This window comes from Mytilus trossulus, chromosome 10, assembly GCF_036588685.1.
Source record: "Mytilus trossulus isolate FHL-02 chromosome 10, PNRI_Mtr1.1.1.hap1, whole genome shotgun sequence".
Taxonomy (NCBI): Eukaryota; Metazoa; Mollusca; class Bivalvia; order Mytilida; family Mytilidae; genus Mytilus; species Mytilus trossulus.
The window spans coordinates 6,637,091-6,652,873 of record NC_086382.1 but is presented as its reverse complement, the minus strand read 5'-3'; the positions used below and the strand labels follow the sequence as shown (position 1 = coordinate 6,652,873).

General features: G+C 32.0%; 1 protein-coding gene across 1 annotated transcript; it reads right to left on the bottom strand.

Moving 5' to 3' along the window:
• Positions 1-2,101: 2,101 nt before the first annotated feature.
• On the bottom strand, positions 2,102-9,641 carry LOC134686010 (serine/threonine-protein phosphatase 6 regulatory ankyrin repeat subunit C-like). Its single transcript, XM_063545716.1, has 2 exons — positions 9,376-9,641; positions 2,102-3,361 (listed from the first exon to the last, which is right to left on the bottom strand). The coding sequence occupies exons 1-2, from the start codon at positions 9,381-9,383 to the stop codon at positions 2,158-2,160; spliced, it is 1,212 nt and encodes a 403-aa protein (XP_063401786.1). The 5' UTR covers positions 9,384-9,641; the 3' UTR covers positions 2,102-2,157.
• Positions 9,642-15,783: the final 6,142 nt, after the last annotated feature.

Here is a 15,783-nt window from a genome sequence, read left to right as displayed (position 1 = left end):
GGACCCTTTTTGGGCTAAAAAAACATAAAATAAGTGCTTGGGGCATGTATATTTTATAGTTGCTGTAAAGTGTAAGGATTGGACATTTTTTTATGCTGTATTCTCCCTATTAATTGTCTATCATAAAATGATAGTGTTAATCCAAATCTATGTACTGATATATTTGATGTAGGACTTGTCAGAAAAAAAATAGACATGGAAATTCGACTCAATTTACAATACGATCGACACGAGTTAAAAAAGACAAACAAGAAGTTTTTATCCAAATGTTTGATTGATATGTTTCACCCAACATAACATAGAGAACCGAAGTGAGGGGTTCCAAATCCACAAAAGATAACGAAAGTGTCTGAAATGACAACGAAGTTAGAAAGACGGTCCACAAATGGAGACATGAAGGTCACACCCAGTAGGCAGGTTACAGTCTGGTCTTGAAAATGTATGCAATATATATCAGTCCGGTGAAACAGACATTCCAGTAAGACACGCAAACCCCGGCCACAAAAAAACTACGTCCGTTTTTATTGATCATGTCATTTCATGCTTAATAATTTTGTTGGAAATTTTCGTTTTTAATAGCAAAAAAGTGGATAAGACTATTGTTTTCAATCCAGATACGGCCAAAATTTTTGTTTTAGGCAAGAATAAGAGTCAATTTTTTCTCTCTCAAATATCTCAGAATGCCTCCTCAAATCAAATGGTTTCGTAAATGAGACTTGAAATTTTTCTAGAGCTTATACTAAAATTGAGAATGGAAATTGGGAATGTGTCAAAGAAACAACAACCCGACCATAGAAAAAACAACAGCAGAAGGTCACGAACAGGTCTTCAATGTAGCGAGAAATTCCCGCACCCGGAGGCGTCCTTCCGTGGCCCCTAAACAAATATATACTACTAGTAGTTCAGTGATAATGAACGCCATGCTTATTTCCAAATTGTACACAAGAAACTAAAAATAAAATAATACAAGAGTAACAGAGGCTAGAGGCTCCTGACTTGGAACAGGCGCAAAAATGCGGCGGGGTGACTGGGGATCATTATTCAACTTTTTTATTTATAAAATAAGCTGGGGCATTTGGGGTTAAACATGTTTTCGTAGGTAAATAATTTTGTGGAACTTTTTTTTCATGAAAGTGAAATAGTCTATAGAGTATTTACTATTACTTTCTGTTTGGTAGAATAGTGAAATAGAAGTCAATACGTTCTTGCTCAATTCTGTGTCGCTTTGACGGTTTCCTGATTGTCATGACATCCTCAGCCTATAAGCAATGTGTATTACTGTAATTTGAATTGACCGTGTGCCGTTTTTTCAACGCACTGGTCAACTCCACCATAGCAAATCACATGACTTTGACAATCAGTAAATACCAGCGAAAAATATATTGCTAGGTAAAGAATTGTCGTATAAAAATTAAATACTCGGGAAATGGCAAAGTTCACGAAGTCTAGTCTGATTAATAATTTTCCAAAAAACAAAAAAAAAGTCCGCGCAAAGGGGGGGCGTACGCCCTCTACGCCCCCCTCTGAATCCGCCACTGAATTGACCCTTTAAGGAGTTATCGCCTTTATAGTCAATTTTTAACAATTTTCGTATAATTTGTAAATTTTTGCTAACATTTTCCACTGAAAAAAACTGGGCCAATCACCAAAGATAGAGATAATTGTAAGCAGCAAGAATGTTCAGTAAAGTAAGATCTACAAACATATCACCATCACCAAAACACCATTTTGTCATGAATCCATCTGTGTCCTTAGTTGAATATTCACATAGACCAAGGTGAGCGACACAGGCTCTTTAGAGCCTCTAGTTTTAATTTAAAATTTTAAAAAGGACTTTGCGTTTTAACTTTTATTATGAGTTCGGTTTGTTGGTTAATTTACTTGTTTACAATCGACGAACAGGCACGGATCACTCTTTATACCAATAAATAAAGTACTCCCACTATAGCAAGAAAGAATTTTAACCGTTAGAAAAGAGCATTTAAAGTTTGACTAGGAAATATGAACATTAGTATCAGATGATCCTTATCTCATACTGAAATGGTTTGTTAAATGAAAACAACTATCTTAAATGTAGTTTTATTGATTAAGTCAACTTTTTAATCGGGAAGTTGGCCATAGAAGGATTTGTTTATTTTTCTATGATAAAAATTCTTATTAGTGATCTTCATCAATTTCTTTCATGAATATAAAATCTCTCATAACTTGTGGAATTGGTAACTCCATTACATTGTGATAGAATGAGTTACCTAAATGATGTCTAATCCACATTCTACACGTGTGCTTTAAACTCCTAACGTCATTTGCACGATCGAACCAATGATCTGCAATGTCAAATTGCTTTAGTTTTTCTCGCCCTTCGTCATTATGAAGTGCTGCTTTCATGTGAGCTTTATCATATCCTGTTAAAATGAATAATTTTATTATGTCTACTGCATCCAAGGCTAGTGCTAGTGTAATGGGACATTCTTCTATCGGGATGTGTCCAGCACATTGGAATGTATCCACCATGCAGTTAGCTCGGAGTAAAAACTTAGCAATTTGATATTGTTTATTTTTTATTGCGTACCATAGAGGTGTATGATATTCGAAATCATAAATGTTCACGTCAGCGCCTGCTTCAATCAGATCTCCAACACAACCAGTGTGTCCTTTATATGTTAAAACGTGGAGCGCCGTTTTGTTTGACAGTTTACTTGCCATATTAACCAGGCAACCAGCTTTTATTAAAGTTTTGACAACACGATCGAAACCCTCTGTTGCCGCCATGAGTAATGGCGTAATGTTGTCACTATCTGCTACATTTACATCTGCCCCGGCCTCTTGTAAAATATCAACTCCAATGGCTTTACGGCTGCAGTAGTGTAGTGCTGACCAGCCATCATTGTTCTTTGCATTTATATCACATTTTACGTTTAAAAGTTTCTGCATAATTAGAAGATGGCTGTTTTTTGCAGCAAGAATAAATGGAGTATTTCCAGCAGAATCTCTGGAATTTAGGTTAGCACCATTGTTGATTAATATGTCAAGGCATTCTTCAAGTCCAAGTTTTGCTGCAACGTGCAACGGTGAGCATTTTCCGCCTCCCTTTGAGTTTACTGTATCGCCATTATTAACAAGTAATTTCACAACTTCAGGTTTATCTGCTTGGACTGATAGAAAGAGTGGTGTATTGCCATGTGTGTCTGAAATATCTTGACTCACATACTTTGTAGCTAGGATACAACTAACACACTCAGTATGGCCCAATTTGGCAGCCTGCAACAAACCAAGGTCAAGGTCGTTTTTCCTGATACTTTGTGGAACCTTCAGTAGAACTTTTAGGATGGGAATGTTGTTGTTTTTAACACTGTCAAGAACACTGAAAAAGATGAAATGTATTAAGTAATAGATAGTCAATAGTATTCTTAAATTGTAAGCCGACTATTGAAATTTTCAATATCATGAAAAACGGGGGGAAATATACATATTGACCAAACGGTAATGTGAATATTTCGACTGTTCTGTACATCGTCAGAAATATTACATTTATTTGTACTCGCTACGAAACAGAAGAAATATTCTGCGAGTTTCAATTTTCGTCATGTTTTTTTTAAAAAGAATAAATGTTATCAAGGCTAATTTTCGACAAAGTACTTAAGTTATCTTATTTTATATACTCTATAATTTTTCTATGCATTCAGTGCACGAAATCCACAATAGAACTCACTTGTTTGGAATAAGCAAAAAACTATATTCATATAAAAAATTTGAGTATTTGTTCAATGAAAATAATAAATTCTCTGAGATCTGAGATATTTTTTTTAAAGTATAAGAATAAGAATAAGAATAAGAATACTTTATTAATCCAATTATGGACCCTTGCGGGTTTTAAATTTCATACAATGATTACAATGATTTGTCATAACAATGAAATAATAAAATGAAATACATGACAATAGAACACTGAACAGTTATTGCATGCACATGGAATAGAAAGTAATATGGGAGACAATCAATTTCTGTAAGGATTATTCCCCTTTAAACAGATATGGTGTTTTGAGTTGCATAAAAATGATATGCAGCCCCAACTGATTAGATATAAATTCCAATTATATATGATAATAATAAATAAATAAATATATATTTTATTATAGTGTCACATATTGATTGACAATATTTACAAATCACAGTATACAATAAAACAATCAATACCCAGTCATAAATGTGACTTATGTGACACTTAACACATGTTATATACATTATTAATATAGTTTAACGGTAAAATTCATAAAATTATCATCAAATAAGTTAAAACGTGTTTATGCGTTTAAAAGCATATATACTTGTGCAAAAAATAAAATCCGAAATGAATGTTGTGAAAAAAGTATGGAAATAAGTTAAAAAGAATAAAATATATATTCTAAGTTTCAAAATAATTTCATCTAAAGATTAACGATTACATATTTAATTATCTTATAAAAAATTAATCGCAGTGACTTTAAAATCATAAAATAGATTTTTACAACTAGTATGTTATTAGTAATAATTAAGAAAATAATTTTCGTCTAATAAAACTCTTATGTAAACATTTGCTTAAACATTTTTGAATATCAGAACATTTCATTATTTCAACAAGTTTGACATCATCATTTAACATTGAGAAATTGTCAATATATTTTGAACATTCGAACAACAATTCAAACCTAATGTCATCATATAAGGAACATTGCAAAAGAAAATGTTTTTCAGATTCAACACTATTTAAGGAACAAAATTTACAAAGTCTATTTTCTAAAGCTGTAGGCGGCCTGGTGTACCTGCCAGTCTCGATGGCTAACGCGAGCGAGCCGGCGCGGGACAAGGCTAGAGTACGTCTGTACGAGCGTGGTATAATTTGGAGAACGTATGTATCGGCAAAATTGTTAGTTTTAAATAACCTGTACGTTCGAAGTTTGTTGCCATTTTGATGTCCACGATCATTGAATAGTTCACTCTGCCATTCGGTATTGTCTAAAACCTTTATTTTGTCCGTCACAAACTTCATAACTGTTTTCGTAGATAAAGATAGATCGTTTACGGTGTTTCGAATGTTTAATAACTCGGTAAATTTATCCACATCGCGGCACCAACCTTTGCGCCTACTTGAGGCCCACTTTCATACGTTCCGATTTTCGTCTGTTCTTGAGATTTTACACAAAAGTCTGATACATGATATACGCTGCTTATTTAAACATGAAATCCACCCCATGTCGCCCCGACTTGCGATATTGGACGTGTTTTTCCCACAGATAAAAAGAATTTACATGCTTTGTTTTGAACTGTATTAATGACATTAATTGATTTAGTTCCCCACACTGCACTTCCATACATTAGAATTGGATCCACCATAGAGTTATAAAGTTTAGTATATACACTATGTGACATTCCACCAGATGATGCAAATTTACCAAAAAGAGCTCCTAAAGCTCGACTAGCGGACTTCGCGAGTTCTTTACTGTTTTTGATAAAAGTCAAATGCTTGTCTAGCCATATCTAAAGATACTTATATGAGTCAATGCATTTAATACTGTTTGCATCACATTCAAAATTACATCTGGTAACGTTAAATGACTGTGGGCGGAAATGTACAACTTTAGTTTTATCTGCGTTAATGGATAACTTCCAATCTGTCAACACATCCAACATATTTTGTAGACTGTCTTCGTTGGGCGCAATTAAGGCAATGTCATCCGCGTACAACAATATGCTTAACATAGTCTCATGAACATTAATTCCACAATTCAACGCATTTATACGATCTGCAAGGTCATTAATATATACCGCGAAGAGCGTAGGTGACAGTATACAGCCTTGTTTTACACCGGACGTCACACTGAACCAAGGGGTTAACTCATTATTCACACGTACAGCACATTGGACATCTTCATAAAGCGATTTGATTGCACCAAGAAACTTCCCAAGTACACCAATAACTTGAAGTTTATACCAAAGTAAATCCCTTTTGACCGTATCGAAGGCTTTCCTCATATCGACAAAACACACATATGTTGATTTTCTGGCAATTTTTCGGTCATTTAAAATTGAATAAAGTGAAAATAAATGTTCCTCGCAACTGCGACCTTTTCTGAATCCGTTTTGTTCATCGCACAAGCAATCATTAACCTCTAACCATTTACTTAGTCGAAAATTCAGAACAGAACAGTAAATTTTACAAGGTACCGAGATTAACGTTATACCTCGATAGTTCAAAGGGCATCTATTGTCCGTGGAACCCTGTTTCAATATTGGATTTATAATTCCACTTGTCCACTGACTGGGCACACGGCCAAGTTCGAAACATCCACTAATTATTTGGTGTAAAAGTTCTATCGCCACTTCATTTTTCAATACCTCGGCAGGTATATCATCAATTTCAGCAGCCTTTCGATTTTTTGCCTGAGTAACGGCTAACAGAATTTCATCTCGGGTAATTATGCCATTTAAAGAATCGACATCTATGTTAGAGTTGAAATCACTTTCATCAAGATAGTTGTTATTCTCACTATTATTCGTAAACACGGTTTGAAACTCATCTTTCCATTTGTTTAAAATACTGTTCTTATCCGTTTTTACAGTCCCTGTATCGTCAATAATGGCCCACGGAACGTGTGGTTTTCGTTCATTCGCTATTCCGGTCTTTCCTATCGATTTCCAAAATTCACTTTGGCTACACGCATTCAGCTGGTCTTCAAGTTTTTGTTGTTCCTGGTACACATATTTCCTTTTATATTTCTGATTTAGCCTATCCAATTGTTTTCTAACGCAACAGAACTCTTCTTTAAGTTTACGTTTGATTGTTTTTGATCCTTGAAATTTTAACCACTTTTTTTTCTGATTCACAGACTTTGTTCCACTGTAGAGAAAGATTATCATCCCAATAAGGTTTATATAAGGATTTCTTACGTTTTTGACTTCCATTTGTAAAATTCAAAACTGGCAATTTATTTTCCATTTCACTATGAATTAAAAGTTGAAATTCATTATACGCCGTTTGTACGTTTTGCGTGATTTGTATATGTATATGTATATGCCTCTATTATTGCTGTTGTTACTAATTATGTAAATCAATTGTATCTGATTTTATGCCCTTTATGGGCCCTGTAATTTGGGAAATAAAAATATTCTATTCTATTCTATTCTATAAGGGTATTTTTTTCCCATGTACACACAGCAACCAATTACTAGTTATTTATGTATATAATTATATTTTTGTATACATGAACACCCGTGACTGATTAATACTGTCTTTTTAATTAATTTAACAATGATATATAAGAAAATAGAATACCTTTGTCAAAAAAGTTCTTGTTTTATTCATGGCAATTGTGTTTTCAAGTTTTCGTATAAGTTTTGTTTTAACTCGCATCCGACGGTGTACTCGATTATCGTACATAGGGTAAAATGAACACTTTACCATACGCAAATTTTCACACATGGCCAAAGTACAAGTTAATTTTTACACCAGGTCATTTGAATGATGGAAATAACAAACTTTCTATTTTGAGTTGGTTATCTACAAAACAGGTAAATTGTATAATGTTCTTGCATGACATGACTGACTAAGGGGATGACTGCTTGACCACTATTTGATATTTTGGGTCAAAAAAAGGGGGATGGGGTGTTGTAATACCCATTTAACTGGGATCTACTAGAACCTGTCCATTTATTTACAGCATTATAACTCATCTTAATCCTGGGTTATTTTTTCTGCTGATTGGCTCTTCAATCTCTGTGAGTGACGGTGTCTTGTGTGTTTATGTATTTATCATCCACATGGTATTGACATTTTGTGGTTGTGGTGTTTCCGGATGAAGGTAAATGAATATACAAAATCAGGTCAATGTCAGAAAAATATAAACTTTTTTGTAGGAAGCTGAGAAACTGAGGAAGGATGAGGTTCTACCGAGTCCTTCCCCAATTTTGGGCTGAATACAAAAAAGATTATATTTAATTTTTCTGACATTGACCTAATATTGTTTTTATACTGCAACTTAAATTGATACATTGATAGCTATTTAAATTGTTGAACTAATTTCAAACTAATTTTCATCCTTTAAGGAACCCCTGATTGTGGAAAAAGTGTTCAACTGAAATTGACATTGCACAAAATATAGCTGTGTTTCTATATTTAGAAAATAAAGATAACTATTTGCAGTATAAATGTGCCTCTTATGCACACATTTTATATGTGTTATATTCATTTTGAGAACCTAATATGCAACAAAGCATTTATTGGCCTTTTTATTCCTAATATTCAGAAATATATTTTATATTTGACTTGCTAAAACCCTCAAAAAAATTATTTAAAAATTGAATGCTTATTTTTGTAACTTCAATGAGGTGTAAAAGTGTTGACCCAAGTACATTTTGGATGAAGCGGGGAAGCACTTCATTCTAAAAATGGGCGCACTGTCAACACTTTTACAACCCTATTTTTTTATTTAATTCACTTGTGCACTTTATTGTGAGCTAGACCTTGTGTCATCATGACTGGTAAGTTTTATTGTGTAATGAAGTTGATTATAAGGAACAACATGAGATTGCAGTGAAACCAATCAGAATAACATATGATAATGATACATACATCTAATGTAATTATTTTTTTGATAAAAGTTTTTTTTTTCATGGTTTTAATTACTAAAGATTCGAGTATGTAAGTACATAGTTTATAAGTTTTAAGGAAATATTTTTTAAAAATTCATATAAAATAAAAAAAATAAAATGTTTGGTCTCTTTTCTTATTCCTGCAGCCCCAACAGAATAAATTATCAAAGAAAATATAAAAAATATCTGCAAGGATATATACCTTTATTTATATATGTTTATACATAAACATAAATGATTGCACATTAACTGCTGTGCTTGTGATCTAAAAATAGTTTTGGGCATTAGTAGCACTATATTCTATTTTTGTATTCAGTCACAGGTATTTCAGAATGCAAACACTTTTATCTTTGTCTTCTTGAAATTACCAACCCATGAACATTTCAATATAAAAATATGTTAACCATCAAAATAAAAAGCTTAGACCAAGTTAAAAAAAAAGTGGGGATGAGATTTTGAACATGACTGAGAGAGGGCCTCTTTTAATTTATAGATAAGAGAGCATTTAATAGCTGAATTTGATTTTAAAATTCATATTTTAAACCTTTTATATATGAACAATATTTATGATCATAACATAAGTCAAGTGTGTAGAAGTTATCTCAACTTCGACCAAATTTAACATTCTCTTCTTCTAACAATACTTGCTTTAGGATGAAGATTATTTATTTAAGAGTGGAGGATTTTTGAATCAAAACATAAACATTTTAAAGGTTAGACATTACTTAATCAACACTTATATCATCTTACCTGGCCATGACTTGATTCCAGTGAAAGTTTTCTCATTATGTTAATTAGATACAGAAGCAGTGTTGCCATGACATTCCTGAACTAATTTATCATTAGCAGATAGATAACAGTATGGTAGGGGAGATAACTCTAATCTAATTTCTATTCCCAAGAATTTGTACTTTTATTAATAATGCAGTTATGAAGAAAATCATCAACAGGGGATTTGAATGTTTAAAACTATACCTATACTTAAAGGCAGTAAGAAAAATGTTTATATAGATTTAAATTAAAATATTAAGAAAGTTGTATTTTATTTTGTAGGCTTTGTGTTTTCATTTTGATGTAATATTATGTCTGCAAGAATAACACAATGGTGCAATGTGGTGCTGCGTGTAGGAAATAATGTTCTGATGATAGACAGGTGGGTCAATAATAGAACATATGTAAAAACATCAGCCGACTTATGCCCAATCTTTAAAATAGTTCTGGATTTATTAATAAAATAGGTGGGAAATTTGTAGAACAAATATAAGATATAAAAAAGAAGATGATGTATGATTGCCAATAAGACAACTCTCCACAAGAGACCAAATGACTCAGAAATAAACAACTATAGGTCACCATACAGCCTTTAACAATGAGCATACCCGGTAGCCTATACTGCATAGTCCGCTATCAAAGGCCCCGAAATGAGAGTCAACATGACTGGCTCAATACAACTCTTTTTTGGAAGTTTTTAAGAACTCAGCTAGGCTTAGAAACTTTAATTAATAAATCTTTATTAGTAATATCCAAAATTAGATAAACTTGTTTGTGTTTCTATCATCACACCACCAGAAGAATCGCAAAACAAATTTTTTCTATTTAATTTAGACCAAAATTTCAAGAAATCATGTGTTTTGGGTTTTCTGCTAAGCTTTTTTATAAGCCTAAAAAGTCTACAGTTAAACTTTGATAACACTTTTGGTAGTGAAACGTGGTTCCCTATATACAATGAATATAAAAGGAACAAGTGTCAAGCATTAAGAAAAAAATCTATGGGCCTGATTAAAATGCCGACCTAGATATATATGAAGGCCACAGTAGTTTACCATTGTTCAAATTTTGAAATTTATTAGGAAAAGACTAATCAAGACAACAACAAAAATTGAGAGAATTTTTATATATAAAGGTGTCAGACCACCAATTACTCCCTCCAATTTAGAATGTATGTAAAATTAGCCCTACTTTGATACAAAATCGTGCTTTTGATGTCATTGTTTTGTTAAACTAACAAACACATTTGCAGAAATGAATCTTTTGGTGAAAGAGAAATATATTAAGACCATTTTGAGCCAAAATTCAATTGTCCATGAGTTTGCATTAGAAATTCATGATTAATACGCTCCATAGTTTACCAAGTTAAGATTTCTTGAAAACAGGGTTATTTTTGGAGTACCTCTGTTTATAAGGTCAGATTTTTCTTATGAGTCTTTAAAGGTAGGTTAAAAATTGGAAAGGTGATACATAAATATAGGAAGATGTGGTATGAGTGCCAATGAGACAACCCTCCATCCAAGTATAAAAGTAAACCATTATAGGTAAAGATATCGCCTTCAACATGGAGCCTTCGCTCACACCAAACAGCAAGCTATAAAGGGCCCCATAAATTACTAGTGTAAAACTATTAAAACGGGAAAACCAACGGTCTAATCTATGTACAATTCAAGATATATCGGGTTTCTATAGAGTTAATCTTTAAAGGTAAAATATTTAGAAAGTTGTAAAAATTAACAGATTGGGATATTTAATTGGTGGTCACACACCTAAAGTACAGTTGAATATTCTAAATTATAAAAACCTACAACAATGCATATAGACCTATATCCTTTATCTTAATTAACAATTTATCTATTTTACATTTAAGGAATGACTGTAATATTTTTTCTGTCTATGAAGAAATAACATAAAAAATTTGGTGCACACTGAATAACACGTGTAGCAGGTTATTTAACAGTGTGCACCACATTTTTTATGTCATTTCGAATAGACAGAAAAAATATTACAGTCATTTCTTATAATTTGATTCTAAATTCCATTTTAAATCGTAGAAAACCATGAAAAAACATTGATGACGTCACGGTCACATGACTAAATTATGTCTATGGGCTGATAACAAAATAACGTCAGCCAATCAGATGACGCGTTACTTCCAAAATTAAATTATTCATGTTTATTCATGTTAGTCCTCCTCCCACTTTGTCATGCAGCACCGTCCCTTGGTGACTTTTGCAGTTAAGCTAAACATCCAATCATTGCAAACTTATTTTAGAAATGTTTCATGTTGGGGTGTACCATTAGAAGGAGGGAATAGAAAACTTGAGTTATAACCTTAGTTTAGATATATATCATTAACAACTTTAATAATATGGTAGGGGAATCATTAAATTAATTTGTTGGTTGTCTCCCTTTGTACTTCTTTGTGGTTATTATGGACATGATGGGCAGAACTATCTTATTTTTGTCATACTAATAAAAACTAATGGTAATTTGACTTCTTTTTTCCTCCTTTGTTTTTGGATGAATTTGCATTGGTTTTGTCTAAATAAACATGAACATAATTAAAGATAATTAGATATATCTAAACTACTAGTAGCTGGCTATTTCATTTGTATTAGGTGATTTTCTCCATAATGCACTTCATAAAGATATTTTATATTCTGGTCTCTTTCTGTCACCCTCCCTTAACACATTTTCGCTTCCTAATTGGAAGCTTGAAACAGTAATTTTAGAATTTTAGATCACTAGATCATATGACCAAAATGTTTAGCAGGGAAAAGTCAAAACAATTAGCAGGGCCCCAGTAGTCTAGTTAACTAAATTTTGGGCTAGGCAACTAAATTTCGGCTTGAAAGGTTTGTATTAATATTAAGCTTTCATAAAGCATGTATGGAGTCAAGTTGGCCCCTAGATGGAAAATGTTATCTTTTTTCTCTGTCTGGTTGTAAACATCATTGTCCTGTGGTCTTTTTTTCATAAGTTTAAACTACATAGCATGTGTTCTGATCTTTTTTTTAAGGTGTAATGTAAAGTCACCTATACTTATAGTTGTTAATTCACAGCATTATCTATAGGGTTTTGGTTGATATAAGTTATCTCATTTTAAATCATACCAAGTGTTCTTACTTGTAATGGTTAGCAAAGGGGCATAGAGAAGCTGCAAAATTGATGTCCGCTGAATTAATTCCAATTCTCATATTTTATTTTATAACTTACCGAAAGGTAATATAAAAAGTCACACAGGAAACAATGCAGGATTTCTCTTGAGAGTATTAACATTTTGGGACCATGCAGACATCTACAGTTGATTCATTATTATTCTTGGATACCAATTTTCGTGGATTTCCTGGATTTTGTGGGTACGTGTGAGTCACAAATTCAAATATTTATGTACACATTTTCTATATGCTTTTTATGCAGAGATTTGCAAAACCACAAAATTGAATATCTAAGAAATTGCAAGTTTAACTCAATCCATGAAAAATTGATACTCACAAAAAAAATTAATAGACATTAATTAACTGTCCGAATATTGAAGATTGCAGATTGGCATGTGAGCCCAGTTTAAACATGAATTATTGAATAGATCGATATTGATAGCACATGCAATATAGCATAATAGTGTTTTATGCCCCATTTATGGACATTATGTTTTCTGATCTGTGTGTCTGTCCGTTCATTCGTTCAATGTCTACTGAACATAGATAATGATATTGTGAATGGGGCATTACTGTACTTGGGACACATTCTTGTTTGATTTGATGTCATATTATAAGAGAGAAAAAATATGAATTATTGAATAGATATATATTAAGGGCATACGATACAGTTACAGGGGAGGTAATGACGTTACAAACGTAAAATGTTATTTTCGCGACGTTAAACTGTGACATATCGGGAAAAGATGCATTTTTCAACTGATTTTTATCATTCAAACTGATATAATTTGAAAAGGAGTGCATGGAACCCTATTTTTTAAAACAACATTTTGTTTCATTTTGCATGGATATTATGTGGACCGAATTTTATAAAACTGTAAATAGTGCAATTTTTTTAATTTTGAATAATATACAGCAAAAAATGACTTTTTTTTCTCAATTCTTGACCATTTGATAAATATGAGTTATTTCTGAACAAAAAATGCATAAATTTTTAGAATACTTATACAATACAGAAATTACAAATTATTTAACAAAAAACAATTTGTGTTTATATTTTAAAACAAAAATGTTATGTCTTTCTTTCGAAAGGGAAAATACGGCCACAAATCCGAATTTTGAGCAAATATTCAAAATTTCGACCTCATTTAACTCAAAAAGTAGCACATGAAGGTATATTTTTTATTACATATTTGATTTAATCAGGTTATAAATAGCCTTTATGCAAATTTTTATCAACTTGTAAATACGGGATCAAAGATGGCATGCATATGGATGTAACTGAAGTCAAATTATTGTCTTGTAAGTCAAAAATGTATCAGCAAAGTTTTTGGCTGATTGGGACATAATTGAAGCAAACTGACTTTTAATGACTAAACATTATCCAATATTCCAATTTACAATGAAAATGTTTTGAAGCAAAGAAAAAAATATTTAATTATTTTAACTTTTTATGTTGAAATCTTAGCTTAAGCCCCGTTAAAAGATCTAACGATAAATTAAATATCTAGTCCCTGACAGTGCTGTTAAAAGTAATATTTCTGTTTATGACAGTTCATTACATAAAATCTTAAATCCAACTGTTCTTACCAAGCTTAATGTTATCTGTCAGACATATATAGGACATTCCAAATTTAATAAAGTTCTAAAAGATATTAATTAATATCTCTTAAAACAAAAATGTCATTGTTGAGAAAAAAAGAAATAGTTATTAATTTCTATAGCCCTTTGATCTTTTGACAGTGAATCTTCACAACTGAAACAGTCTATGCTTTTGATATTGAATCAGTTTATAAAAACACCAACAGGTGCAATCAGTTTTCCCGAAATTTTTTCTTTCGATTATCATCTCTAGGATTTCATCAGGATTTCACATGCAGGAGAGCAAATTTTAAAAACAATGATGGAATCCGTAGGGAAAAGTTGGTACGATAGCTACACTTTCCGTTTTAGTTATTTTAACACCTGATCAGACGACAGTGTCATTAATCTTACATCTTGTTGATCATTCACACGGACCATAAGTAAACAGATTTACCCAAGAATTTAGAAAACTAACCGTGTTGTCTAAGTCAACATATTTGTATAATATTTCACAGATTTTGTAAAAAGATGTGTTTACTTTTGTCGGTCATTTGTTGTTTATTTTGTGACCCTTTAATTTAAAATAATCGTAAGTAATCTTATATCAATCACTCCTGCCGATCTGGTATTTGTAAGGAGATTGCAAGAGGATCGTTTCTTGAACCTTGCGTAAAAAGAGAAAATCTTTTGGAATCCCAACTGTACAATAAGTGAGCCTTTCTCAAGCTTGGGCTTTAAGAAGTGATAAATAGGTGTAAAAAAACATCAATTTCTTTTTTTTTTATTTAAAAAAATGTATAAACAGCTATAACAATGTCTGAAAAAAAATGGATAGTTAATAATATTTTATTGTTAATCATATAATCATTATTTTTAAATGTAATTTTTTGTTTGTTTACAGGTCCTCATCTGCATGCAAATTTCATTTGAACATCTTTACCAATTTGATGTTAAATGCATGAAATAGAGTCATATTCATGAAGAGACTGATTTGTTTTTAATTAGGGGTCACAAATTAGAACAATAAACATATAAAAAGACATATCTTATTGGTATAGTTACTAAAGCAGACTATAGAAAAGAAGATACAAATCGTTAATCAAACTCCTAAGTAGTTGACAAACTAACAAAGCCATTACAAAAACAAAACAACCTTAAGACAAACAATCACAGTACACAAAATAAAACATAGATTAATTGGTTGATTGATTGGTTGGTGTTTAATGCCACTTTCAATACTATCCCTTTTTACTCGAAATGACTACTGATGGTAGGTTGAATACCAAAATTTATGACAAACGAAATGATTTTAATTTTCCTACAGTCCACTTTTCATTTCTGTGTAGTAACATCCCAGCGGCACCAGCATATGGAGTATATGATACATTACTCTAGAGCTAGCTCGAAGTACGTTGATTTTGTTGAACGAGGAATACTGCTTTTAAAAATGTTACTAAGACAGGGCTATGAATCAATCAAACTAAGGTCATCACGCAAGAGCTGATTTAATGGCCATTATGACAAAATTGTGTCAGAAATCATATCTGTTATTCCTCCTCAGTCATAATAACCTTCCATCATTATCAAACTGAACAAAGAAATAACATGACGGGTGCCATATACGGGGCAGGAAATGCTTACCCTT